General features: G+C 41.3%; 1 protein-coding gene across 1 annotated transcript; it reads right to left on the bottom strand.

Moving 5' to 3' along the window:
- Positions 1-60: 60 nt before the first annotated feature.
- On the bottom strand, positions 61-24,261 carry tbl1x (transducin beta like 1 X-linked). The gene is made up of 15 exons (XM_076747104.1): positions 23,966-24,261; positions 8,749-8,854; positions 8,040-8,185; positions 7,550-7,769; positions 5,662-5,794; positions 5,344-5,485; positions 5,157-5,220; positions 4,923-5,020; positions 4,437-4,497; positions 4,160-4,281; positions 3,998-4,072; positions 3,771-3,898; positions 2,532-2,697; positions 2,343-2,444; positions 61-2,180 (listed from the first exon to the last, which is right to left on the bottom strand). Exons 2-15 carry the CDS (start codon positions 8,804-8,806, stop codon positions 2,154-2,156), a joined length of 1,542 nt encoding a protein of 513 aa, XP_076603219.1. The 5' UTR covers positions 8,807-8,854; positions 23,966-24,261; the 3' UTR covers positions 61-2,153.
- Between the last annotated feature and the right edge of the window lie 705 nt (positions 24,262-24,966).

Here is a 24,966-nt window from a genome sequence, read left to right on the forward strand (position 1 = left end):
GCTATTTCAAACAAAATACTCCTGAGCTAAGAAAACACTCAATTCAAGACACAGTCGTCATGGTTTCTGATATCAAAATAGAGTGATTTATTTGAGACACTGAATGACTTCAACGTTTTGTCTTGGAAACAGGTGACCGCACCCTGGACCAGGATGCAAGAGAGATATTAGCTGTCACAGCACTTATTCCATACTGGGCTCCTTAGCATGCCAAGAATGGCCACCAACCCACAGCCCAAACTCAGTCTGACACAGACAATAATGGCTCTGAAATGAAAAAGTCAGAAAAACAATGAACCACCCCATTAACATCCAATTGTGACATTAAAAAAAACAGAGGGGGAAAAGAGAAAACTAAAAACATTGGCCCTTCACTTTCAGCAAAACCTGAACATTTGCTGAACCACCCATTAGAAAAAGTGCACTTCACATTGCTCGAGCAGAAGTTGACTGAAAGGGAAAGGAACCAGAAAAAAAGGCAAATCAAAGTGGTGGCGAGTTAGATTTGAAGATACTGTCTGTTTACATGAGATGCCTGTAAGCGGGTGGAGGCAGACTTACTACGCACTGCTGAGGCTTTCAAATCTGACCAAATCTGATCAGGCGGCAGCGCTGGGTGGGAATTAACAGGACCAATCATAGCTCTTTATTTGTTTGGTTGGTTTTTCTTAGCAACAGCAGGACTTTTGCTTGACCTCGACTTTCTGGCCAAAATGTGCTCTGAATTTTCAGTAGATCGTTCAGAGGAAAGTGCCAAAGAGTAACCATGGTAATGCTGATTAAGCTGTGTCCTTCTCCTTTCCCTGCATGACACTCCTAACGTTGATCCTGTGATACCCCGTTCCACATACGACACAAAGTTAAAGCAGAAACTAAAAGGACTGTGGTGACTGTTCCCTCCCGTATTGTTGACCAGAGATTTCCCTGAATGCAGGTGAATGAGGTGCTCATTTCTTCCATGGCTTTCAGGGAACGACAGTGGAAAGTAAAGCTGCTTGGCGCATATGTGTCAACGCCATATGCGACTCGCCGAAAAACAAAAATCACTTGATGCGTCGGATGTGATTGGCCCAGTTGAAAAAGACTGTATTAAAAGAAGCTGATGAGACATGCACTTCATTTCAAATGAGGTCTCGTCATGTATTGTCAGCGAAGATGTGACAGCTCTAGCCATTAATGAGCCCTAAAGGATGGCAATAAAGTGTACTGTATATAAACATATATACACAGTATATAAGTCTGTGTATTAATCTAATTTACATATCTTTACATTCTGAAATTTACATCCAAAAAGGGAGACAATTCTCTTTGTAAACCACACTTTTCACATCTTGTCCACAAAATGACATTTTTCTAATCTCGAGTGAATTGAGCAGGTCATTTTAGGAGGTTAGGACTGTTTCTTGGCAGATTTTCCTTTTGTTGACCTGATGTTAAACGTGAGCTAGGAACTAACCTTGTAGCGGCACATTCAATTTTGACTTTCAAAAGTCCATCTGTGGAAAATAGACAAAAAAAAAAGAAGCAAGAAGTACTCTTGAAACAGACTATTCTCCACTGAGAAGAAAGTTCAGCACCCTGTCCACAGACAATACCAGTGCTTCAGGATCGATGTTACATCTATCACGTCCCCCGGTTAGTTCACTTGGACATGAAGTAACATTTGCTCAGAGGAATTCTTAAACCACAACCTTTCTCTCATTATTTGTTGCCTTTCACAGCCAAAACACGTGTGTCTCATTAACACTTTTCTCTTTATATAAAACTCATCTTTGTGTTTCCACCCTTTCAACCCGATAACAGCTGGACCAGTGGCCCGGAGGGATCACAGCACTTCCTCATTAGAAACCTTTTAAAACATGGATGCACCCAGGGAGTTGGATTCAGTCCAGTCTTGGGGATCTCTCAACCAGATTCCATTGTGTTTCAAACAGGCGTATCGTAAAACACACATCAACAAACTGTAAGGTGCACTGAAGTCAGATGGTGTTGGCTCCTCGGCAGCTGCTGCAGTAAACTGGTTTTCCTCCTGTGAGACGCTTTGTTTCACTCCACCTTACAGCTCCTCTCGAACAACGACAGTTTGTTTGCTGATGTCAGAAGAAGGCAATTTGCTGCACATTCCAGGATTCATCGTCCAAGTCTCCAGTCCGCTATTTTCGGAGATCAAGAACACATACCTAGAGGGTAAAGAATTACGTGGCATTAAAAATATGTTTTATTTACTGTTCTTATAGTACAACTAAAATGTTTTCTCTGCTAATTTCATCTGCAACAAACCAAAAAAGTAAATAAAAGCAGTTGCGAAAAGACTTCTTCATCAATCCAATGGCCGGGCTTACCGAGCCGTCTGACGCACTGGCACCAACTTTGTCCCCAGTGCTGTTCCAGCACACCTCGAAAATACCACCAGTACCCCTGTAGCTGTGCACCAAGGCTCCAGTCTGAAACAACAGTGCAAACAAATGAATGAGCAACTCCATCAAGACATGGCAATCACAATGATTCTTCTGCGTTGTGATTCTTCTCACCGTGGTGTTCCAAATGTGGACACATTTATCAAAGGAGCCGCTCGCCAGGTGCTTGCCGTCGGGGCTGTAGGCCACACTGTACACAGGTTCCTGGTGCTTGGTCAGCGTGTGAATACAAACCCCTCGCTCAACATCCCACAGTCGCACTGTCGAGTCGAAAGAGGCGCTATGGGTGTGGAACAGACAAGGAGGGCACAGATCAGACATGAGGGCAGCACCAAGGACTCATCTAAATGGATCATTTTTATGTATTTGTCACATAAAAGAACAATTCAACAACTTTGTATAGTGCCTGCAGGATGCGTTTCAGCATCATAGTTCATTATTTCCAAGGATTTATGATGCAGTGAACAAGCTCATAAACAGCATTAACACATCGTTAGACGCTACAGACTGTCATCACGTGTTCTTTTTTGGCATCAGAACATCCTGTCCTCAGCAACTTCACCGTGCTAATATGTCACACAACAATATAAAATATCATTAATCACTGCTTCTTTCAGGAGAAAAACTACACAAAAAAGGTCACACTTTGATAGTATGCATTAAAAAAAGTGTGACTTTTTTTTTAAAGTGATTAACGGCATGCATCTGTGACTCTGAAACTGAAACACTGTTGAAAAGAAACAGTGATCCAAAGGAGGCTGATTTTAATTAACACATCATCTTCACCAAGGTATAAATAGGCAGGTCTTATCTCCTATGGGTGCCCTTGGCAACAAATGAAAGTGAACTCAGAAGGATATTATGTAGGAAGCAAAACTGAAGTCAATAAAAAATGTACTTCACACGTACGGTTCAACGGTGGCATTTACTTAACATTATGAAGTTCCTTCCAAACGCTGGCAGTGATGGCAGTTTTATTTCTAATGTGAATCATAAGCAGGTATGCTGGGCTGTCGGGAAGGACTGTAAATTCCTGTGGTATTTGAACTAGCACATTTACACACGTGTGCACATCTGGGTCAGGGTTTAGGGTTGTGGGCCACTGACAATAACTAGCACTGGGATTTAGTCTGGAACATGGCTTCTCCTGAGTGCCAGGGTATAACAAGCGTCCCATTCCAACATGCACACACACACACGCACGCACACACACACACACACACACACACACACACACACACACACACACATACACAGTATGTTCAGAGCACACAAACTTATCTTAAAATTGAGCAACATGGATGGCTACCCTGTACGGTACTGAATGTGAGTTACGTGTGAGAGATTTCCCACCTTGCGAGCATGATGTTGGAGTTGGGGTTGTTAGTGCCGGGGCCTGTGGGGCTCCACTTGATAGTGTAGATCTCTTTACTATGAGCTTGGAGGTCGTGGACACAGGACTCCTGCTTCATACTCCAAATCTGTGTGCAAAGGAAACAGCGACGGAAAAATATCACTGAATACAAATCCGCCGCTCAGGTTTGTTGTCCCTAACCTCTAAGACTGAGGACCAGCCCTACCTTTAAGGTCATGTCATCTGAGCAGGAGGCGAGCAGCATACCCGATGGATCCCACTTAATGGCATTAACTTCATTCTGCGAAACAGCAAACTCGTTAGTGTGACTGTCAAGGGAGTACGCGTGGTGTAAGGTCAGAGGAGCGACGCGCAAAAAGGTGTTTACCGTGTGGCCCTGGAAGGTCTTGAGGGGCCGGTCGCTGCCAAGGCGACACACGTGGATGCACATGTCTGTGCTGCAGGAGGCAAAGGTGGTGTTGTTCTGCCAGTCAACATCCAGTGCTGGAGCTGTGGAGTGTGTGAATGCACAGGATGCATTAAGGGCTGGGGATGTTTATGAGCCCACAGTACATACACGGCTGAGCAGAAAACAGTCTGCATCCTATTCATTATCTACAGTGATAAGCTTTTATTGTTGTGGATACAGAGTGGACGCGCGTTACCTGAGTGGAAAGGGAACTGCTGCTTGGCTTCTCCTGTGTGTGCATCCCAAATGATTGTCGTCTGGAAAATGAAATCGAGCATTTTAAACTATGAAAGCAGCATCTCTGAATGCATCATTATAAAGAAGATACAGAAGAAAAATGATAAAAACATAAAGAAAAGTTTTTTTTTTAAAACATAAAGGACTGTTCAGGCCTGAAATAAAGACCAACCAAGTTATATGCAACTGGTGAATAATGTGAAAAAATATGCAAGACATAATTAATTTTTATGGCTCTCTCTCTCTGTATCTGCAGTTAATCCAGAACAGAAGATCTACTGATAGCATTGCCATATGTATGGTAGTTTATGGATACCAGAAAAATGATATGTTACAGATGTACACTTCAGCCGGTGATCAAAAAAGTTCATTTCAAGCACTGCAACTCATACAGAAAGAAAAAAACATGAGGAGGTTATTAAGATACATTAAATCTATGGCATACCTTATCTACACCAGCACTGAGAATAGAGTTCCCCTTCTTGTTCCACTTGAGTGCAAATATGGGCCCTTTGTGCTGCCCCAAGGTGCTTGCCAGATTCCCTAATGGATAAGAGCCATATCCATTTCTGTTAGAAAACATCTTCAAAAAAATTGTCACAGATGCATTATTCAATAACAATGGCATAAACCTAATGGCGAAGGAAGCTACACCATGCTGCAATGATGGAGGACATACCATCCTTTGTCCATATCCTGGCAAATCCATCATACGAGCCGGTTGCCAGCAGAGTGCCGTCGCTCTGTTGCATGGAAAAAAAAAAACCAAAACAGATCTGTCACTTAACCGTCATCAGATGCACAGTCTATTCACCATATGGTACAAGTAGAAGAGGACAGATGAGGACGGATCACCAGGAACCTACATTCCAGTCCAGTGAGGTGACGTCCTTGTTGCTGGGGACATCCTGGCCACCTTCTCTGATACAGTGGCGCAGCACCAGCTGGGTGGAGCTGGAGTTATTATTCTCGTTCAGGTTCCAGATCCTCGCGGTGGAATCCCCCGAGCTGAACAAAATACCAGCGCAGCAGGAGGGGGTCAAAGGATTGTTGCAATACAAGCTGTCAGCGATGGATCTTATGAAGCCATATATCTTCCAAAATAAAAGCCAAAGCGTGCATATAATATAGTATGACTCATCCAGCATGAACTAAGATCTGTTTGAGCACAGACAGAGACTCACCCTGAGGCCAGCAGATCACTGACAGGGTTCCAGGCACAGATGAACACTTCAGACTCGTGGCCTCGTAGCACTGTGGCTTTACTAGCTGGTATCTCCACGTCTACATCCATCTCCATGGGCTCACTGTGGTTATCTGAGGAGAGTGGGAAGGCGCAAACACAGATGGAGACACACATATTTATATATGCACCAACACACGCATGCAAACACACATACTGGCACATAACCAAAGTAATGCACTGCTGTGGATGGGGGCAGCAGCAAAACGTTAAAAAAAGGTTTAAGTGTAAGCTATATTTAGAATATTTTCACTGCTTTAGCTTGAGTCAGACAGGCCGATTTGATGGGGATCTGAAGCTGTTAGCATCTCTTCAAAGCCACCAGACTCCTTTAACGAAAAAAGTAATTTTACCTCTCAGAACATGGGGGTTGCTGGTCTACATCTGCCTTGATTGGTTAGTTTGCTTGTGTTATTGTGTGACTTTGGTGCTTTCACACATTAGTTCAGATCCAAACTAACAGACACAAACTAACTAATCGAGCCAGCGGCAGACCAGAGAATCTGTGTTCTGCAAGGTAAAATGACTGTTTTTGTCAAAGGAGTCTGGTAGCTTTGAGGAAGGGCTGGAAAGGGCTGTTTGACGGCAATGTAAAGCAGAGGGAATATTCTAAAGATAGCCTACACTAATACTGGTATTGATGTCTTTAGGTGGGCATTTTCTAAGTGGCCAAAATAGGTTTTCTTGCCGTCACAATCCACAGCAGTACATTGTCTAGTGTCCACGCTGACCACAATCTACTGTCAGTCACTGATTATGGATAACTACCTCACACACCCCCACTTCAAAAACCCAAACTATCCCTTTAAGGAAGTGAAGTGTTACCTTTAAATAACAGGAAGACATCAAAGAAAATCAATAATGTGTTTCTGCTGATATATGCCAGTGCTATTTTTATTCATCTCAGTCTGAAAATACTGACCCACTTGGAGTGCACACAATTATCAGAGTAAATAAGAACCCAGCTGCAGTAAAAGATCTATCCTTAAGAGTATTTGAAAGCTTCCCTGTATCCTAAGACAGTGAAACCTTTTCTCACATCCGACTCTTCCTGATGCCATCCACACCTCCAAATTAAATTTCTAGGTGGTGTACTGACACAAACATCCACTCCTCTTCCCCTCGTCTAAAGCTCCACCTGATCTACACCTCTCTGGTTTCACTCACAGAGGAAGCTGCAAAGCTGCTAACGATATCACATTCTGTGAAAACCACAAGGCTGTTGTTTCTCTGTGCCATAATTCTGACAGGTCAGCTGTAGTAGAAAAGCTGATGATTTGGTATAAGTAGTACACTGCTTCTTTATGAGAGCACAGAGTCAAAACACTGCACAGGAAGACAAACTCCAGCCTGCCATGTCTTTGAATTCTCGTTCCTGTTCCACATACAGATTTGTGCAATAGTGCAGAACAGTCTTCTGAAACATTAATGGAGTTGGTGCATGCTCCATTACGAGTCAAAACTGTGCATTACTAACAGTCAACTTTAAAATTCTGCCATGGCCATGATAATGTGGGTTTGGTGTAAAGAAACTAAATATGGTGATGACAAATAAGAAATCAGCCATTTTATTTTGAACTTGAGAGCGTACTCATTTCAATGCTCATTCTTGACCGTTTTTGGCAGGAAGCTTCTTTATAATTTTTTTGATATTCAATAAAAATAAAGATTTCTTATGAGCAGCAAATCTAGAAACTTACATGGAAGACAGACTTGTCTGCTTGTCCCTTTCTTTTAAGCCCTCTTGATCACATAACCATCTTACAGAGACTATGTCAGTTCCGACTGGGAGATAATTGGTTCACACATAGTTTGGAATCTCAGCTTACTCATGTTGTGAGTGCCGTTCTCCTCGCCGTTGACAGTGGCCTCTCCATTCTTTGATGCGTTGGACTGGTTTCCAGAGGTCGAAGCTGCTATGGTACAGGCCGCCTGCTGCTGGGCCAACTTGTCACGGAAGGCCTGCTGCCGCGTCTGCACCACATCTGGCATGACTGCGTCAATGAGCGACAGCGACTCGATCGGCCGACCATCGAAGACTGTACCATCCTGTCAGAGCAACAGCAGTTAGTAACACATCATAAGGCGGTGTGGTTGTTACTGACTGACTTGTAATATTCCCTGCTAATGATCAATTAAAGAAGTGAAGAGTGCTTCCTAATTGGCATTCTTCTACTGTATGACCATTATGAGGTGTTTCTTCCAGCATAGGCATTTGCAGTTAACCTGGTGTGTTGTCATAGACATCAAGGACTGTCTTTGTATCATGAAGCAATAAAAACCTCTGTGGGAGTCAGTCACAGCGGCCCCTGTCCTCACCTCATTGATGCTGATTTCTGCCTCCACATACTGAAGCCCTTTCTGCAGGATGGAGATGAGGGCTGCAGGGGGCACTAATGTTCCATTGATGTTGGACTGGCTGATGTGGCTCTCAATGCCAAAGGTGAATGCTGAGTGGGAGAAACCTGAAAACAAAACACCATTCACATTCATTAAGGGGAGAGTGCCAAGCACAAGATGTGCACAAACACAACACAAATATTCAAAGAAAAGTCTTGTCTGATCCAAACAAAGCTAACAGTAATCGAATACAAAAACCGAATGGCATAACAAGTATGGCATTTGAGAGTATAATACGTCACGCCAATGTCAGTGTTGACCTCTCAAAGCAGCGAGTAGCTTGCATTCTGTCAGATTCAGAAGACGTCTCAATGAGCAGTAATAAAAAAAACGCAGCTAGGATTTCAATCATTGATCCAAATCCTTTTGCAGAGTGAATAGCATGTTGATATCTAAGGTGCACCCACATTAAGTAACCATGCATAACATTAAAAAAAATAGTATATTATGTGCTTTGTCTTCAGAAAATTGCTTATGTGTGATTAGCGCATTTTCTAGACAATGGTCAAAAAAAGATGTGCACAGTTAGCAAAACCCTGCAACACTGAAATAAATACCGGCAAGTACATACATCTCTTCCCAGCATAACATAGTGTCAGTGTGTTGAGCAAATACTGGTAGGCCTAACCTGATTCTTGGAGGTATCTGTAGACCAAGAAGTTCACTTCGTCACTGGTAATACTCATCTTAGCCCAATGAAAGGGAGGAGGTATGTTGGAAGGCTGGGTTCACTCCTGAAAAAAGAATCAAAAATGGGGGTTGAGATGAACATTTCAGTCTGTCATCTAGTGTGACATATTCTTAAGCCTTTCTGTCCATCATCATAAATATATCTCTATCACATTCCAATAAACATAGATGCAAATTCTGCACACTGTACAAAATCTGTTCCAGTCCCTGTTTAATGATGCAGTTATGCAAAGACATATTTTAACAGGCACACACACAGGACAGCCCTAACACTCCGCCTCTGTTAGTAACTGCTCTCTCTTGTCTTGCCCATTGCATGATTCCTTCCTTTGACAATGTCAATGGCTGGGTCACTTAACCTGTGAATCCATGTATAGGTACTAAACGCAAGTATTTCTAGACTCTCTTCTCGAGCCTAATGGGAGTGTCTATATCCATTTGGCTTTCACTGAGGACTCAATGGTGCTTCCCATTAGTGACCTGGCCAGCCATCTAGATGGAAAGAACCCTGATAAAGCAGTAAGGATATTAAATGCCTGTCTACTGCCCATTTAGTGAATTACAGAAGAGAGCAAGAGGCAAATTATTCATAGCAGCCAGCCTGACCTTGGCTTCTGAGTTATTTTCAACAAACAGTGGTGTTTAACAGAGCTTATGCTAACATTTCAATTGAGATTGTCTCAAAACTGAGGGGAGCAGAAGAAACAAAAAGGCAATTACATTTTTAATTCCATCATGTTTTTGTCCTCAGGCTGACGAATACCGCAAGAATACTGTGGGGTTCATAATTTACCACTGGCTCATGCATAAGCTGAACAAAAACAGGGTAAATGGAGCTACAACAACATTGCTTATAAACCCACACATACAATGTAAACATACAGATGTACAGTACATATAAAAAGAAAGAATGGTCTATAAGCAGGTTATGGTTTGGAAAAAATGCTTAAGGAAAGAAACAAACTGCAACCCGAGAACAAGTCATGACAAACTATAAACTATATCACTAGAACCATTCCTGCTCTCCCACTAGGAGATGAAGGGACTGATATTTTGCAGAGAACACAAAGTGAAATAAAGGGGGGTGGTGTCAGGTATGAAGACTGCATGCCTGGCTGTCCAACTTTCATTCCAAACACTGTCCAGGCCCACTCAAGTTCCCCTTTGGTAGCATAGCAACAAGAGAGATCGAGCAAAATAGACAGAGGATGGTGTTGTCCCAATTACCAGTCGGCATACAGCCAGAGGGGTTGAACATGTTACTCAACATGAATTATTCACTCTTTCACCTTGGTATATTCTTTCAGATGGAGTCTGCCTTTATTGTACCACAGCAGACATGCTAAGGGGCTGGAATTATAACAACCTCTGCAATTGCTGCAGCCACAAAATGACGTTTCTTTTATATTTTCTAACACAAAAAGGTGCTATTAAAAGGTGCCCTGTGGAGTTTTGTTGTAAACAAATAAAAGTTCTTTCTGCATTCACTGATACTAGAGACCAACTGATACTGGATTTTTTTGGGGCATAAACTATAAATTCCCTTCTCTATCAAGCTAGCTGTGAGCTTCAAGGTCCAGCTTTGTTGTGAACAATTATTTCAGTAGAATGAACTCCAATCAGAAACTAATGGTCACAAATAATAACTTATGATTAACTGCTGCCAAGTCAGGATATGAACAGCACCTCTGCTATCAATGCTCAGGGGAAACCAGACGTTAAAATTTTGTAAATGCAACAACTGGAAGTCTTCGGTTTGGAGGGCATACCAAAGTCCTGGTGGTTTGGTGCGAACACATGCAGCGTTATCATTATACTCATTACCATTGTCACATATAGGCAGAATGGGCAAAGATATCACACATTAGCTTCCACTAATGTGTGACCAACCATGTTTTCTAGCTTGCAGTTTTCTCCACTGCCTTTGCTGGCACATTTCTGTTTCTTGCTGCATTACAGCCAGTTTTAAGTCAGTGAAATAGTGTGAAACCATTGCCGGGCCTGTCACCCACGGCCTTACAAGTGTGCATATGTGTCCACGTGTGTGTGTGCATGAGTCAAAAAAGCGGGGACCCACTCATAAATTAGCAGCTTCATATACAGGTAACGTTTAAATTATACCTGGAGTAAAAAAAAAAAAAAAACAACATTCTGAATAACTGCAAAAACAGAACAGATTATAAACAAATCTTTAATTTATCTCGCTGTTTACTAGATTTTCATTGTCATTTACATCAACAAACAAATGCTTGATGCTCTGTTCTGCCAGCAAACACAACAACACTAAGCTGCCTCAGTCACCGTGGCCTGATTTGACCACTGCCGCCATGTTTCTCTTCAGTTTACATACAAGACAAGGACGGGGTAGCCACATCAAAGCAAGGCAGCAACTGCTCCCAAGGCTGCTACAGCTACATACCAAACAACTGGAAACGTAATTAACAGGCAGCCTGGAGGGGCTAGTGTCCCATCGGTGCAAGACAGACGCAATAATCCCTCTATCAGATGGGCCCATGATACCACCATCCATTACACAACTCCCTAGGCATCTAAGCCTCCTTTGACCAAACAATGAGGCTTCCGGAAAACCAGACAAAATGCTAACCTGGCTCAAGGGTTTATCCACTGAAGTGATAAGTGGAGTAAAAATCTGAAGATACGATGCCTCGGAAAAAAGAAAGACATCACACAGGAAAAAAAAAAAAAAAAAAAAAAAAAGCTAACAAACAAAAACATTTGCTTATGAGCTACTAGAAAAACACTGTTTACACAGCACAAATCTACCATGTAGAAGGCAGACACACATACCGTAGATACAGCATTGAAACTCATATATAAAACCACAAATCCTTAATTATGGTAATTGTAATGATGTGATGTTACATCTCAAAAAGGTATAGGAAACTTGATTCAGAATCATGTTAAACTGAGAGATGTTTCTAATAATTAGTGTACCCCTCAGTGATAGTGTGGACAAAATGAGACACCTCTCAGTGGGATGCAATACAATTCAACAGCACCACAAACTGAAGCCTCTAGAATGATCCTACACTTGAAGTAACACCTCTTTAAAACAAACTGTTTCAACAAAAAAAGGACTTTAAAATTTACAAAGATAAGATTTGTCGCAGAACTGTTTGATTACACTGTATTTTTAAAAAACTGCTGTTATTCTTGTTTAAACATTGTGTTACATTTTTAAACAATTGTTGTATATATTTTGTGTTTGTATGCTTAAATTGCTACTGCAACAGAATAATTTCCCAAATTGGGAACAATAAATAAACATTCTAAGTCATATTAGGTTTATTTAGGCATACCACCATGAGCCTAAAGAAACTGGCTACTGGGTGGATCTATACATGTGATTTTCTGTGCAAACACATCAAATAACACTTAAATGTCCAGAAGTCCAGATGTCCAGATGGGCTGGGGAGGCACTTTGGTAAGATGCAAATAAAGACCCTGAAAACAACGGAGAAAACCTCAACCTGGATTTACTACAGAGCCACTTTGCCCCCTTCAACCCAACAGGAAACAAAATTAAAAGTGTGTTAGTGCTCAACGCTGACAGAGTATCAGCACATCTGAGGAACGAGACTAGATTATAGGTTACATATGCACCAAATCCATTCCCATTAGTGGCCAAACAAGGTATTATTCTCCCTCTGTGTGTATTTGAGGCAAAGAGGGATGTTTTAATATAACTCAGCCGACAAGCTGTTTGACGTTACTCGACCTCCCAGTGCTAAAGCTATAACAGCAAAACGTGTCAATCCATGATTCATTTGAAAGAACTCACCCACAAAATTCCAACTATGGAGTCGCCATGTCACACTCTGCAGTACATTTTGTTTAGTACCCCAGTTTGTTTTCTACCAATTTCTGGCTGAACCTGGTACTGCATACAAATAAATCTGTTTTATTCCCTCTCTTTTCCCCATTTTTCCTCCTCTCATGCTTCATGTTGAATGATCCTACCAAATGAACAGGTCTCTGCTTTGATAGTTGTTGCAGTGTTAGTTGTCTCTCAACTAGGGGATTAGAATAATGAGTTGTCAATCACACATTAATAACAACACTTAGAAAAGAGCATTTTTTCTTGGTGTGACAAAACACTGTTGCAACAAACCCATTCTCCAAACCCAGAAACAAAGATGAAAACAAGAGCAAAAACAAAACGGGAACAATTAACAGTTGTTGGAGCATTTAAACGTGTTGTTTAGCTATAAATTCTCTTACACTTGTCTAGCTTTAAATGTTTTCATTTTTGGTCTCTAAATTCCAGTTGAGTAACAAGTGTTTGAAAGCATGTCATACCCAATATTAAGTTTACTGTGCATGCACTGGCAACTTACACAAACACCTTACAAAACATTTCTAATGGTGTTAACATTTCCAAACCCATGCCGATGACTGCAGAAAGGAAACTACAGATAGGACAGACAAATGGAAACCCTGACAGGTCAATGATGAGAGCCCCTGCTGTGGTCATCAGGCTCATTAGGGTTAACTGTAGGATGTTTACTGCGTTATTACTGCAATTACTTTACAAAGTAAACTACATCACAACCTTTTCAGACACTCATCATTCAGAGTCAAGAGGGCTTTCATACTGTAACAACCATGTTTCAGATGAGTTTTTCCGTTTTCACATCTGACAAACACATTTAAGCTCTAATCAAATCTGTCTACACGAGCTATGCAGCAACACAGACTTCACTCACACAACTACAGCCTAAAGCACATTTTCAGACTTCAAGTCATATTTTCTTCCGGCTTACTTGTGTAACTACCAGGATACATAGATTGTGTGTTGGGCTGTAAGCACTGTCACATCTGCCTGTGCTGTGGCTATACTGTGGCTGAATGCTGCCAATGTAGAAACTGACACAAGACCGCAGCTTTTGCTGACACGCTGCTTTCACCACACAGCTGTAAATTCGGGCTGGATGTCATTTATAGTCAAAAGAGAGGAAATGGTGTCTAATTAAGATACATTAATATTTTCATGATAGCAATATCTAAGGATGAATGTGGATTTGTAGAAAGAGGACAGAACATGCTGGGAACATAATTTATCATTCACCGTGAACCACTTCGGTGACTTGCTTAACCCTAAGGCTTTTTCACTGTAGCTAATGTACAAAGAGACGTTTACAGAATTAACCTGATCTAACCTGTCTTAAAATAGATCTCAGAGATATATCACTGATACTCTATATATAGAGATAAAAAATAATGAATTAATGATTGGAACAGCAGAGAGCAGTTCTTTTTGGGGGGACTGACAGCCAATTCAAGCAACATTTGTAATACTTTTCTGCTGCCATGGGTCAAACAAACATGCCTCTGGATATAATATGTTGAACAGGCTTCTAAATAGTGCTTGTCACGTAAAAGCATTTATCTCTCACTGAAATCAAATAGTGCAAAGTGCTCTCTCAACATAAACATTTGAATGCAAAAATAATAGAGCGATGAGAACTACACAACCAGCCATCTCCTGCACATGCAGGGTTTGAAAAGAATGATGTTGAAAACCAGCACACCCGGGACCCCATTTTCTCCTGAACAGTCACCCCTGACAGATGTGCAAACAAGACCTGGAAACAGCAGCCATTTTCTCTTGAACTGCTCTGCTGAGTAAAACCCGCCTTTGAAGCTTCTGGTTGGGCTGCAGTCTTGAGGGGGGAGGGGAGTGAGACAGAGCGTGGGGGAGGGGAATCGGAGAGGGGGATGGTGGAATGGGAGCATGGTGATAAATAATGATCTCCACACAGGTAATCACAACAACCATTTGTGCATTATTCTTTGCCTCTCCCAATGAGTCACTTAGCGACAGCCAATGTAGGTCGGCAAACGGTGGGGGATGGAAGCCTTCAGTCTCCAGGGGAAACACTTCTCCCACGCTTCCTATGGGTGTCAACACTTCTAATGTTTACCAGGGGTGGCCAACCGTGTGCCATGAGAGACAACAGTCTGCAGGCTTTCATTCCAAGCAAAGCCTCTACCCACTGATTAACACTCGTTTAAGTAGAGGGGAAGAAGTCGTACGTGAAATTGCCTGCTGAGGTGATCACATGGAATGAAAACCTACAGACTGCTGGCTCTCCGTGCACAAGCACTCATATGGCTGGCAACCAGTGGAACCAGTAGGCCCGACCTACTGGTTCTTTCAGCTGTTAGCAATGAAAGAAAAAGTCATCGGGGTTAGAGTATTAGGTGTGCATTTTCATCTTAAATAGAAAATTGCACATTCCCAGGCATCACCATCAACTGTATTGTCTCCCTGGGGAACGAGTGGGGGATGGTGACAGACAGCAAGGATCACTGGAAGGATTCATCATGATGACTTCTAATCAGGAGCGTCAGGACCTCAGATCCACCCTCATGCTGAACCCATTAGCATCAAATAAAAATGACAACTCCCACTTGCCTGTTGGTATCATTTAGTATTCTCTGTAGAAACCGAAGGCTATCAGCAGTCTGACATTGTTCAAAGAAGAGAACTCCTGGGCTGTTTTTCCTATTGATGTGGACAATACATTGCATACATAAAAGGAACAAAACATCCCTAACAATTATAGTGATGCAATGAAAACGGAAACAAAAGAACCATTGTCAGACTGCAGAAAGAGTAAAATCTTTATAATCTTTTACAGAAAACTACCAAGAGAGGGACAAAAGGACACACCATTACTTGCAGCGGAGCATTCCTCTATTCCAAATAATTAAATCAAGAGTCAAGACTACAAATGAAATTAAAAATTTGTGCAAATGAGACGTTTTACATTGCAGCTCCCACACCACAGAATTATTAACCGCTGTGCAGGGCAGTAGCATCTTGTAAGCCTAAAACTAATTGATGCATTCTTCCAACTAGTCCTCCTAGACAGTATTTCATCCTGTACCTGTAGCAACATGCACACAGATGCAAATCTTTTATTCTGATATTGACATAACTCATACTGATATTTTTGGTCGGAACACCCTGTAAACCAGGTAGTTTTAGTCTTTAAAAGTACTCCACAGATTTTGCATTGCACTCTTGGAAAGTTGGAAAAAACCAAACATCCAAATCAATGCAGCAGAACCAAAAACACTGTCTCTTTCTTTGTCTAAACCCGGCACTTATATTACCCACAATGCAACTGAAGTACTGACAGTTCAGTTGTAGATTTTTAGGATGGTCACCTTGGCCATTTTGACAGAGAGAGATGACCCATTTTTTCATGCAAATATGAGGACTTGTTGCATAGATTTTCAAGTCTTGAATATGATGGCCTTAAAAGATGTAGCACAGGGTGGGGGGGCGGGGGGTGATTATTGACCAGCTACATGTACAGACAGATTCTACAGTAACTAGGTTATAGCATGGCATGTCAACACTTTGATTTTCTGCATTAATCTTCATAACCTGGTTTCATGTGTGCATGTACACAAGGAACCAGTCGCTGTAGGGTATGCATGTGTATATGGATGTGTGGGGGTGGGTGGCAAGTAAATATGTTGCGTGGAGGAGATTCTGGGACACAGAAAGCTCTTTTGATGCTCAGTGCAGCACACACATATACAGAATAAAATCGCCATCTTTCCAAACGCTCTTCAAAAGAACAAAGCAGAGGCAGCTGAACAGACATTCAACATGAAACAAGACCTCATACATACAGCATCCCTTCATTCAGTACTCTGACCTTGCATTCATATCACTGCATATATAGATGCAAATTTGTACAAAACAGTTAATTGCTCCATCTTGACACATCAATAAACTGAATGGACAACTTGTCATATTCTTTTTTATATAACACACTTCACTGTGCAACAATGACACGTTTGTAAAATGAGGTGGCTTCAAATCTAGGCCAGTGCATACTTTGTATTTCATGCTGCATACGATAAAGAGCCACAAGTTCTGTGTCTTACGTCTGAAAACAGAGAGCACATGATGCGTACATCTGATCAAAAGCAATAAGCTGAATATCGGAGAGAACATTTGGTTGTCCTCTGGCTGTGCTGACATTGTAGATGCAACCATTGTCTCTACCAGCGTCTCCACAGGCACTGAAGCTATTCCATTTTTACGGGAACACGTCGTGTGAACAAGCTTTTCTCTGAGCACCATTCTACTGAGAGGAAAAAAAAAAAGGCAGAATTTACCCTTTCATCCATTTTATTTGGTGGAGTAAATCTATATTTCTGCATTCATTCAATAGTTAGAGAATTAAGAATTAAGTATCCTTGACATTGTAACAGTCAACACAGAGGCCTAAGCCTGGCTATTCTTTTTTTTTTCTGCAAGATGAGAATTGCACAAATAAGCTGTAAACACAGAGACACACCAGTGTGGGCAATACAAGTGTTGCTATGGTGACCAGAGGATCTTGCTTCTCTGTCAACAGCTGCTCATGCCACCCTAAATACCCCCCACTCTCCTTGAGCTTTCCTTCCATCTGACATTAGGGTCAAACAAACAAGGCAGACAAGTGAGCTGAAACTGATCTTCATTCTAAGCCATCCCTTGACTGTTTCTTTACCTAGTATTTACACAGTACGACACCAAGACTACACAGCTAAGATTTGGCTTCGTAGTGTGTGTGTGTGTGTGTGTGTGTGTGTCCTCACACAGTGCCCATCCTGCTAAGCTATTCATATATGGAATAAGTTTGGACATCTTTCTGAATGTTTCTCTCCTTCCTTCTAACACCTGACAGAGGCTTTTACTGAAGTATATTCCCTTCTTTCGTGGCCAAATTATACTGAAATATTTTTAAGAAACCCTGCTGCTATCTTATTAATGGGCCTAAAATATAGTCTTCTTGGGAGGCAATAAATACACCATTAATCTTTTGTAATTAGAAACTATATTGCTATGCAGCCTTTCACAGCACCCTGGTAAAGACAGAGTACATGTATAGAAATATGATTTAAAGAAATTATTCATCAACTCCTTGCGTAATTATATGCAACTATAAGTGTGTAGATGGGTAAACCTGTCTTCATACTATCTGGATTAGATGAATGCACCATGAAAGCACCTTGACTTCTGGTACACGCACATGTTGACTACTAGAAGGGCCAGACTGCGGTTAGACGTTGACAAGTTTCAAACGACAAGGAGAAGGAAATTAGAGAAAACTATGCAGCAGCAAACACGAAACTTTCACTGGCAGTCAACAGATGGCCGTTTCGTTTCCGTAACAGTGCGCTCAAAGCCACAATTCACAGTTTTCCTGAAACACCATACCCTTGGCACTGACTGACTGGTCAAAGCTATACGCACATAAACTATGAGTACATTAAGAATACAAGTCCTTGAAAGACCTCTTCTCTATAATGTCTTCCATGCCTTTCAAAAGAAATGACTGACTTCCATACAAGCGTGGGACTGCAATGTCTGTTTCGTTACATTGAATGATGCCTGAAGCCGAACTTATCGGCTAAACAGAACTAGTTATTTAAGTCCAGGTGGTTATTTTCATTACAGTTTTTGACTCTAATAAAAGTTTTGATGAACAGGTTGGGATTGGCCATGCGTGTACATTTACGACTACTAGCTTCTGCCTGAAAACAATGCAAGCTTGATGGTAGAGAAACATGCCGTCTGTCTGTATCAGTCCCCTCTCCACATGCTCTATGTGAATGTATGTGTCTGTGCTGAGAGGCTGTGTCCTGCCAAGTAGAGAGTGGAGAGTCGCCTTCAGTGTTTGACAAATATTAGCAAAATAATTGATGACAAAACACATTGAGAATTGCACCAATTGCACAGACAGGAGACATCCTCATTAGGAGGGCTACTTTGGGAAACACTGGAAAACACCAGTAGCAGAAACTTGAAGATTGCATGGTAAGCATTAAAAAGTGCTGCAAACACACACCAAAACAGGCAATGTTGTCAAACAGGCCTGTTCTATTTTTTACTATTGACCAATTATGCATATCAGTGTCGATGCCCAAATCATGCTTTAAAAATAACGTGATGTAATGTAAATTCCTGCAGTAATATATATGATTGAAGTATGTTTTTGCAAAATCATCCATTTTATCCCTGGTTTACACTTCTGATTATCCTGCCATCCAGGTCACCAAATTTGGGCTTTTACAGTCAAACTTTTTCTCCACTCTCGCTGTTGAACGTGTGAAAGAAGCCAACCCATTCTGTTCAACAAATGACACATTATAAATGATACTTCATCACATTCATGCAAAAATCCTGTAAATCCAATAGGGCTGGACCCATACATTCATTCACTCATACATACATTGTTTGTTTATGGATTTTTTTTTTTTGCTGAATGTAGACTATCAATAAAGGTAAACTACAAAAGCAGATCAGCAGATCATTATATTCTACAAATCTTACAAATCTCAGAGCTTAGATTTGTTGGAGCTAGTGTGCTGTTTCTGCGCTTCTGTTTCACAGCGCTTTGTCAGCTTTTGTCTCAGGTTCAGCACCTAAAGCTTTATGTAGCTCTATAACTTAACCATGATAATAAAAAGAGTCACAAACTGCGTGTAGATAGAAGCTCATTAACCCAAACATGCATAACAGAGTGACCGTTATCCAGTTTTTTACCCGGAAAATCTGCTGAAGTGCGGCATATTTAAATCTCTCTGGTCATCATGTCCGGTGAAAATAATTCCTGAATTAGATAGAAAATATTCTGGCTCTACATGCTGTTTTTCCCCCCACTGCTTTCCTGATGTACACTCTCTGTCTCACTCCTCTCAGTGAACTAAGAGTTTATTTCACTCAAACTAGAGTTTGTGATTCAATGGAAAGATGAACCAAGAAGATTTTGGTGAGTTTTATTTTGTTTGTTTTATAGCCGTACGCCCACGCTCAAAGGCAAGAAGATGCGATAACTGCAGCAGATCTCAGGATTTACGGCTGCTTTACTCCAAGCAATTCCACTGTATGAACCTGAATTGTGTGTGTGGCCTTTTGGATGTGTAGAAGAAAACAGAACATTAGTTAACATTAAATCCTGAGTGACCCTGTCGGCATGTCAGGAGATTTCAATAATCAATGAAGTTACAATGCTGTTTCTCGTGCAAAAATGCACACAGCATCTCTCTTACTTGGGAGATGCACTTAAAATATGTCAGCATTTTAGAAAATGTAGTTAATATTTTCCTGGTTAATGATGCATTATTTCACCTGCCCGCAATCCATCCACTATCAACCGGAATGTTAATCTGCCCCATCCAGACGCAACCGTGATCTGTGCATTACTAATATAGAAATATTGCAAAAAATACTACAGCAGTGCCTCAAAATCAATGTTCAAATATCCATAGAAGAATTAAGCATCATGAGAACATATCTGTCCTACAAGTTGCTCAGAAGGAGGAGCTGGATTGGTCTCCCCCAGTTCTGAAAGTATTAGTCTCATTCATTTTCTCCACAGACAATGTTAGGCAACTGACCGACAGAGCACTTCCATATTAGACTTTGTATGTCTTCTGATTGAATCATCAGCACAAAAGATGAACGAGTGCATTATCAACTGCTGAATCAGGAGGCAGTGACAAAAAAAACATTCTCCTTGGTAAAGAAGTTTCTCGCTCTGGCATGCAAGTGCTTGCACAACTTCCTCAACAGTTATTCACCAGTAGTAATAGTGCTACTTGAACAGGCTCAGAACACACTACACCAGAATGATGGCAACATGGGTCATAATCTTGTTCTATGTTAGTTGCTGTCAATATTAAGAGTTAGTCTGCCTGTTTGTACAGACTGACAAAATTTGTTTCGTGTCTATTGACATAGCATAACCTCACACAAACACATGTGAGCTAAAAAGTGAACACAGGCCATTAACAATTCATGTCAAGTGTTTAAAGAGGGACGCTGAGTAATTAGCTATGACAGGTTGAGACACAATAGAAATAGAACTGATTAACTATTAGACATTGCAACAGTTGAACATTTAACACACCCTTAAAGGCATGTGGTTTCCTCCCACATATAATTTAAATACACACAAGGACAGAGTTAAGGCACAACAGACACGAGCTCATGCAACAATAAACAAATCCAAAATAAATCCAAATAAATAACTATGGCCTTGAACTAGCCAGTACTTGTATGGGCGTTGTTTCAGAGTAACCACTGGTCTGCCAGTTGGCTAGTAGCCCATGCACACTGTATGTCTCTCTTGGAGGGAGAGAATGGCTCACCTCCCCCCTGGCCTATCATAAATAAATACTGCTACAGAAATATTTGGACAGCCCGATACAGAGCTTTACAGCACCACAAGGCTGACATGGGCTTTCTCAGGGACTTCCTTGCCCTACTTATGAGCAGAGGATACATTTCTGTTTTGAACACACAGTCAATGTACCTTGGATTTGGTGTTGTCTCTTCTGTGCCTCGGTTCACTGAGTCTTTAGAAGCTACATTTGAATGACTTATCAAAAATCTATTGAGAGGCAAATAGAATAGACTACAAATCGTCAGATGAATGAATTCAGATTCTTCACATATTGTAGCCCACCCACTTTTTCTGCGCCTAGACCGCATACAGCACTGAAACCAAAGACAATAAGTCTCATCTCAAATCCTGTCACTGAGCAAGAGGCAGGCAGACAATAACCTGTGAGCCAACAACATTATTCATTTATGTGCTCCCAGTACTCAGTAAAGGTAACTGTGTGCACCTCGTGAAACACCAGATGAACAAAATCTTAACTAGAAATAATTCTAGTCAATGAGGCACTGAAAAAACTTTCAGATACTCACTCTTTAAAAATGAAGACAGCTTCTAGAGCAATGAGTAAGAGGTAGTAATGAGGTAGTAAGACAATGACACTAACATATTTAGGGATCAATAAGTGGAAAACGTAAAGCTGACTGAAACGTGCAATTGAGACATTATAAAGCTCCTATTGTTCTTTAAATAGGTGGCACTAAACCTGTTTCTGTAACCACTGCAATTAGGGTTGGCTGCAAATATTTGACTCGGTTAACAAAACAGGTCAACACGCTGGCAAGGCAGTGTGGCTGAAATCAAAATCACAATGTTAACAAGAACATTTTTCGATTGAAACCAATGATAATCTTAAAACGATAATGTATCTATAGCCTGTTTCCACCTCATTGTCAAACAAATTTGACGCAAACTTTTGAAATATCGCACAAAAAGAGAAGAAAAAACATTGATGGAACGTTTCCATCAACTGGTTTTGCGCACGTAAACTAGGCTACGCATAGCATAGTTTCAACAAAAACTGGCAGTATAGACTATGTTGCATGGCTGTAATAAACAGAGTAGAAGAAGAAGAGGTCACAAACTGGAAACAAAATCAGTTGTTTGCTAACCGCCAATATACCTCGAAGAAGAAGGGGAAGAAACAAAACTTTGGCCATCTATCAGGGAAAATGGAGAGAGGTCTTGAGGAATTTTTCGACAGCAGTACGAGCTTCATCTTCTTCTCTCGGACTGGAAACAACCAATCGGTCATGGAAGTTAAATGTTTGCTACATCAGAACTTATTCAGAAAAGGTGTTTCCATCTCCCATTAAGCATATTGGCGCTTTTTTGGAAAAGGCGAAAACCACCTCAAATTGGCGTAAAAACTTGTGGCAAAATTGGGGGAATTCTTTTTCGAATTTTGCCATTTCTATCAACCTTTTCTATTGCCATAACCCAAAATATTCACACAAGTATGTCGATTGAAACATGGTTAATAACCTTGACTCAAAAGTCCACTTACTACATTTTTGAAAGACTCACCAAATATGAAACGATTATTAATTATTCAACAGCCCATACACACATAGTCTTTCGTTATATGTATGAACACGGCATTTGTGGTATCACTTAAGTAATGATATTAGTTAAGAGAACCATGTGTCATCCAGTGGCGACCAATGACTTACAATTCAAAAAAAACCCCAAAAGTCAAAACATCAAATAAAGTCCAGTCAGTATGTTCTCGCCAAAAGGATTCTTCATATCCAAACATCACTGACTGATATTGTGAACATACAACATACAGCAGCCAGTGGGTCAGCAAGAAAATGGGGGCATCACTTTGGCATCAATTATTTGGGCCATTGAAGCAGAATCAGGTTAAGACAGCATTCAAACATCAGTGTGTGTTTGCAGTCATTTCCATCCCGATCCCTCTCATGTCTTGCTTTAATAGCGATAATGAACACTTTGATGCTCAGAGGTTAGGCGAGACATCTTAACTGTGCCTGTACATGCTCTATCCCATTATTCCATCAACTACAGGGCACAGCCAGGTCCTGCTAACTGGAAAATAAGAAGAAAATATAGGTCACGCAACATTTCTTACCCTTTCCAGAAAAAAGTAGACTGATTTGATTCAAATGTTCTGTGGAAATGTGAAATCAACAGAATCAGAATCAGGATCAGAATCAGAAAAAGCTTTATTGCCAAGAATGCTTTTACACATACGAGATCCTCCAGCCTCATTTTTAGCAGGGTTTCTTTTGTGTGTCTGTAGTGCTTTAAAACAGCTAGAACTGACACAGAGGCAGGAAACAGGACAACACTGTAGCTGTACAGTAACATGAACTGTCCCTTGAAAACTGGTGGCAATGTCTAGTACAGTTGAATATGTGTGTGTGAGTCAGTGAGTGAGTGAGTGAGTGTGTGTGTGTCTCTCTCACGCGCGCGCACACCAACACACACACACACACACACACACGCTTCCTAAGTCTGCATGGCATTATAAATATGTATCATTCATATTTCAGCTTGAACAAAATGCCTGAACCGGCACTGGTGCAACTTAACGTGGTGGAGTCATGATATCCTGATAATTCACTAAAATGGGACAACCTTCAACCTCTTAAACTTATTATATTTCTGAACTAGCCCCCCAGCTCAGCTACTACGGTTTGATGCGAGTGTGGGAAAAGGCACAGCATCAAGAAAAGTGGGTTGTTGGGCTAACAAACACCGACAGAAAGAAAATTAAAAGACACAAGCAGGAATTTCAACACACGTGTGGAGTCAAGGGGTGACGAAGCTATGCCGGCAAACCTCACAACCAGCGCCATAATCACCAATTTCTGAAAGTCATTATCCTCTTCGCGTTTAACCCACACGTAAACACAGAAGCACCTGAATGCAGAGCAGACTAAAGCCATGCCACTCGACTTTTTACAAGCTTACCTTTTATTGTGAGAGTGAACTCGTGGTGTCCGCCGCCACCTCTTCCTCTTCCACAAGGAGAACCTCCAACTTCAGCAAGCTAGCAACGACTTTCCTCCCATTTTGCCTATCGTCATATTTCAAGTTCCGACCGCTGCCTCGTATGACTCACTGTCGGCTAATTCGGTGAGCTAACAAAGCGTATTCGCTCAGACACACTTACAACTGGCGTTAAAGTTAAAATAAACCCCGAGTTTGTGTGGCTGAGGCTGCAGGGTGCTGTGTGGAGTTTCTCCGTTCACTGAGAACAGTAACATAAAGAGACAGCAGCAGGCGCTGATCGGCAGCGGGAGAGAGACGGAGACAGAGAATGGGAGAGAGAGGGGTAGTGGGGGATGAAGGCTAACTGACCTTAAACATGAATAATGAAAACACGACCGAGTGTTTAGGTTAATTAATTAGGTCACTAATAGTTTTATATCTTGTGAATCTCACGGCCCTAATTTGCTAGACTGCATGCTACAGTGTCAGTGTGTAAACTGGCTATCTGTGCGGGGGGAGGACATCTTACATTAAGAGATAAACGCTTCTTGTCGTCATGACTGTTTCAACGGCTGTGAGCCCACGAAGCTACTGTATGTTTGCTCTAGATACATAGATAGATACTTTATTCATGTATCTTAAACATGTACGTAAAATGGAGCTGAGCGTGGCATTCATTTGACCGAAAATACACATGTGGTCACACAGCGTATGTGAAGATAGCACACTGTCGAAAAACCGCGCTAAAGTGTATTATTTCTGTGATATTTTGTTTTTAGTATAGGCAGTAGGCTGAGTTTCACAGGCTACAGTCTAGCATGTTGCCTATCTGGCCTCTGAGCTACTTCCCCTCCCCCACGCTCTGCTCTTTTTCGCCTGCCTGGTCACACAGCGGTTGATTAATTCTCCTTTCGCCTTGCTCAGTCATTCAGATTTGGAAAGTAAATAACAAGTTGACATCATTACGGCTCTACACTGGT

Source organism: Chaetodon auriga, chromosome 13 (assembly GCF_051107435.1).
Source record: "Chaetodon auriga isolate fChaAug3 chromosome 13, fChaAug3.hap1, whole genome shotgun sequence".
In the NCBI taxonomy this organism is placed as follows: domain Eukaryota; kingdom Metazoa; phylum Chordata; class Actinopteri; order Chaetodontiformes; family Chaetodontidae; genus Chaetodon; species Chaetodon auriga.

Bases quoted from the DNA above. Each gene is read 5' to 3' on its own strand.
- tbl1x (XM_076747104.1), bottom strand. From the start codon at position 8,806: ATGAGTATTACCAGTGACGAAGTGAACTTCTTGGTCTACAGATACCTC. The intron at 7,770-8,039 runs GTGAGGACAGGG...TTGCTCTGACAG, and splicing joins CAGAAATCAGCATCAATGAG to GATGGTACAGTCTTCGATGG. The intron at 4,282-4,436 runs GTAACGCGCGTC...CACACTCCACAG, and splicing joins GCAGTTCCCTTTCCACTCAG to CTCCAGCACTGGATGTTGAC.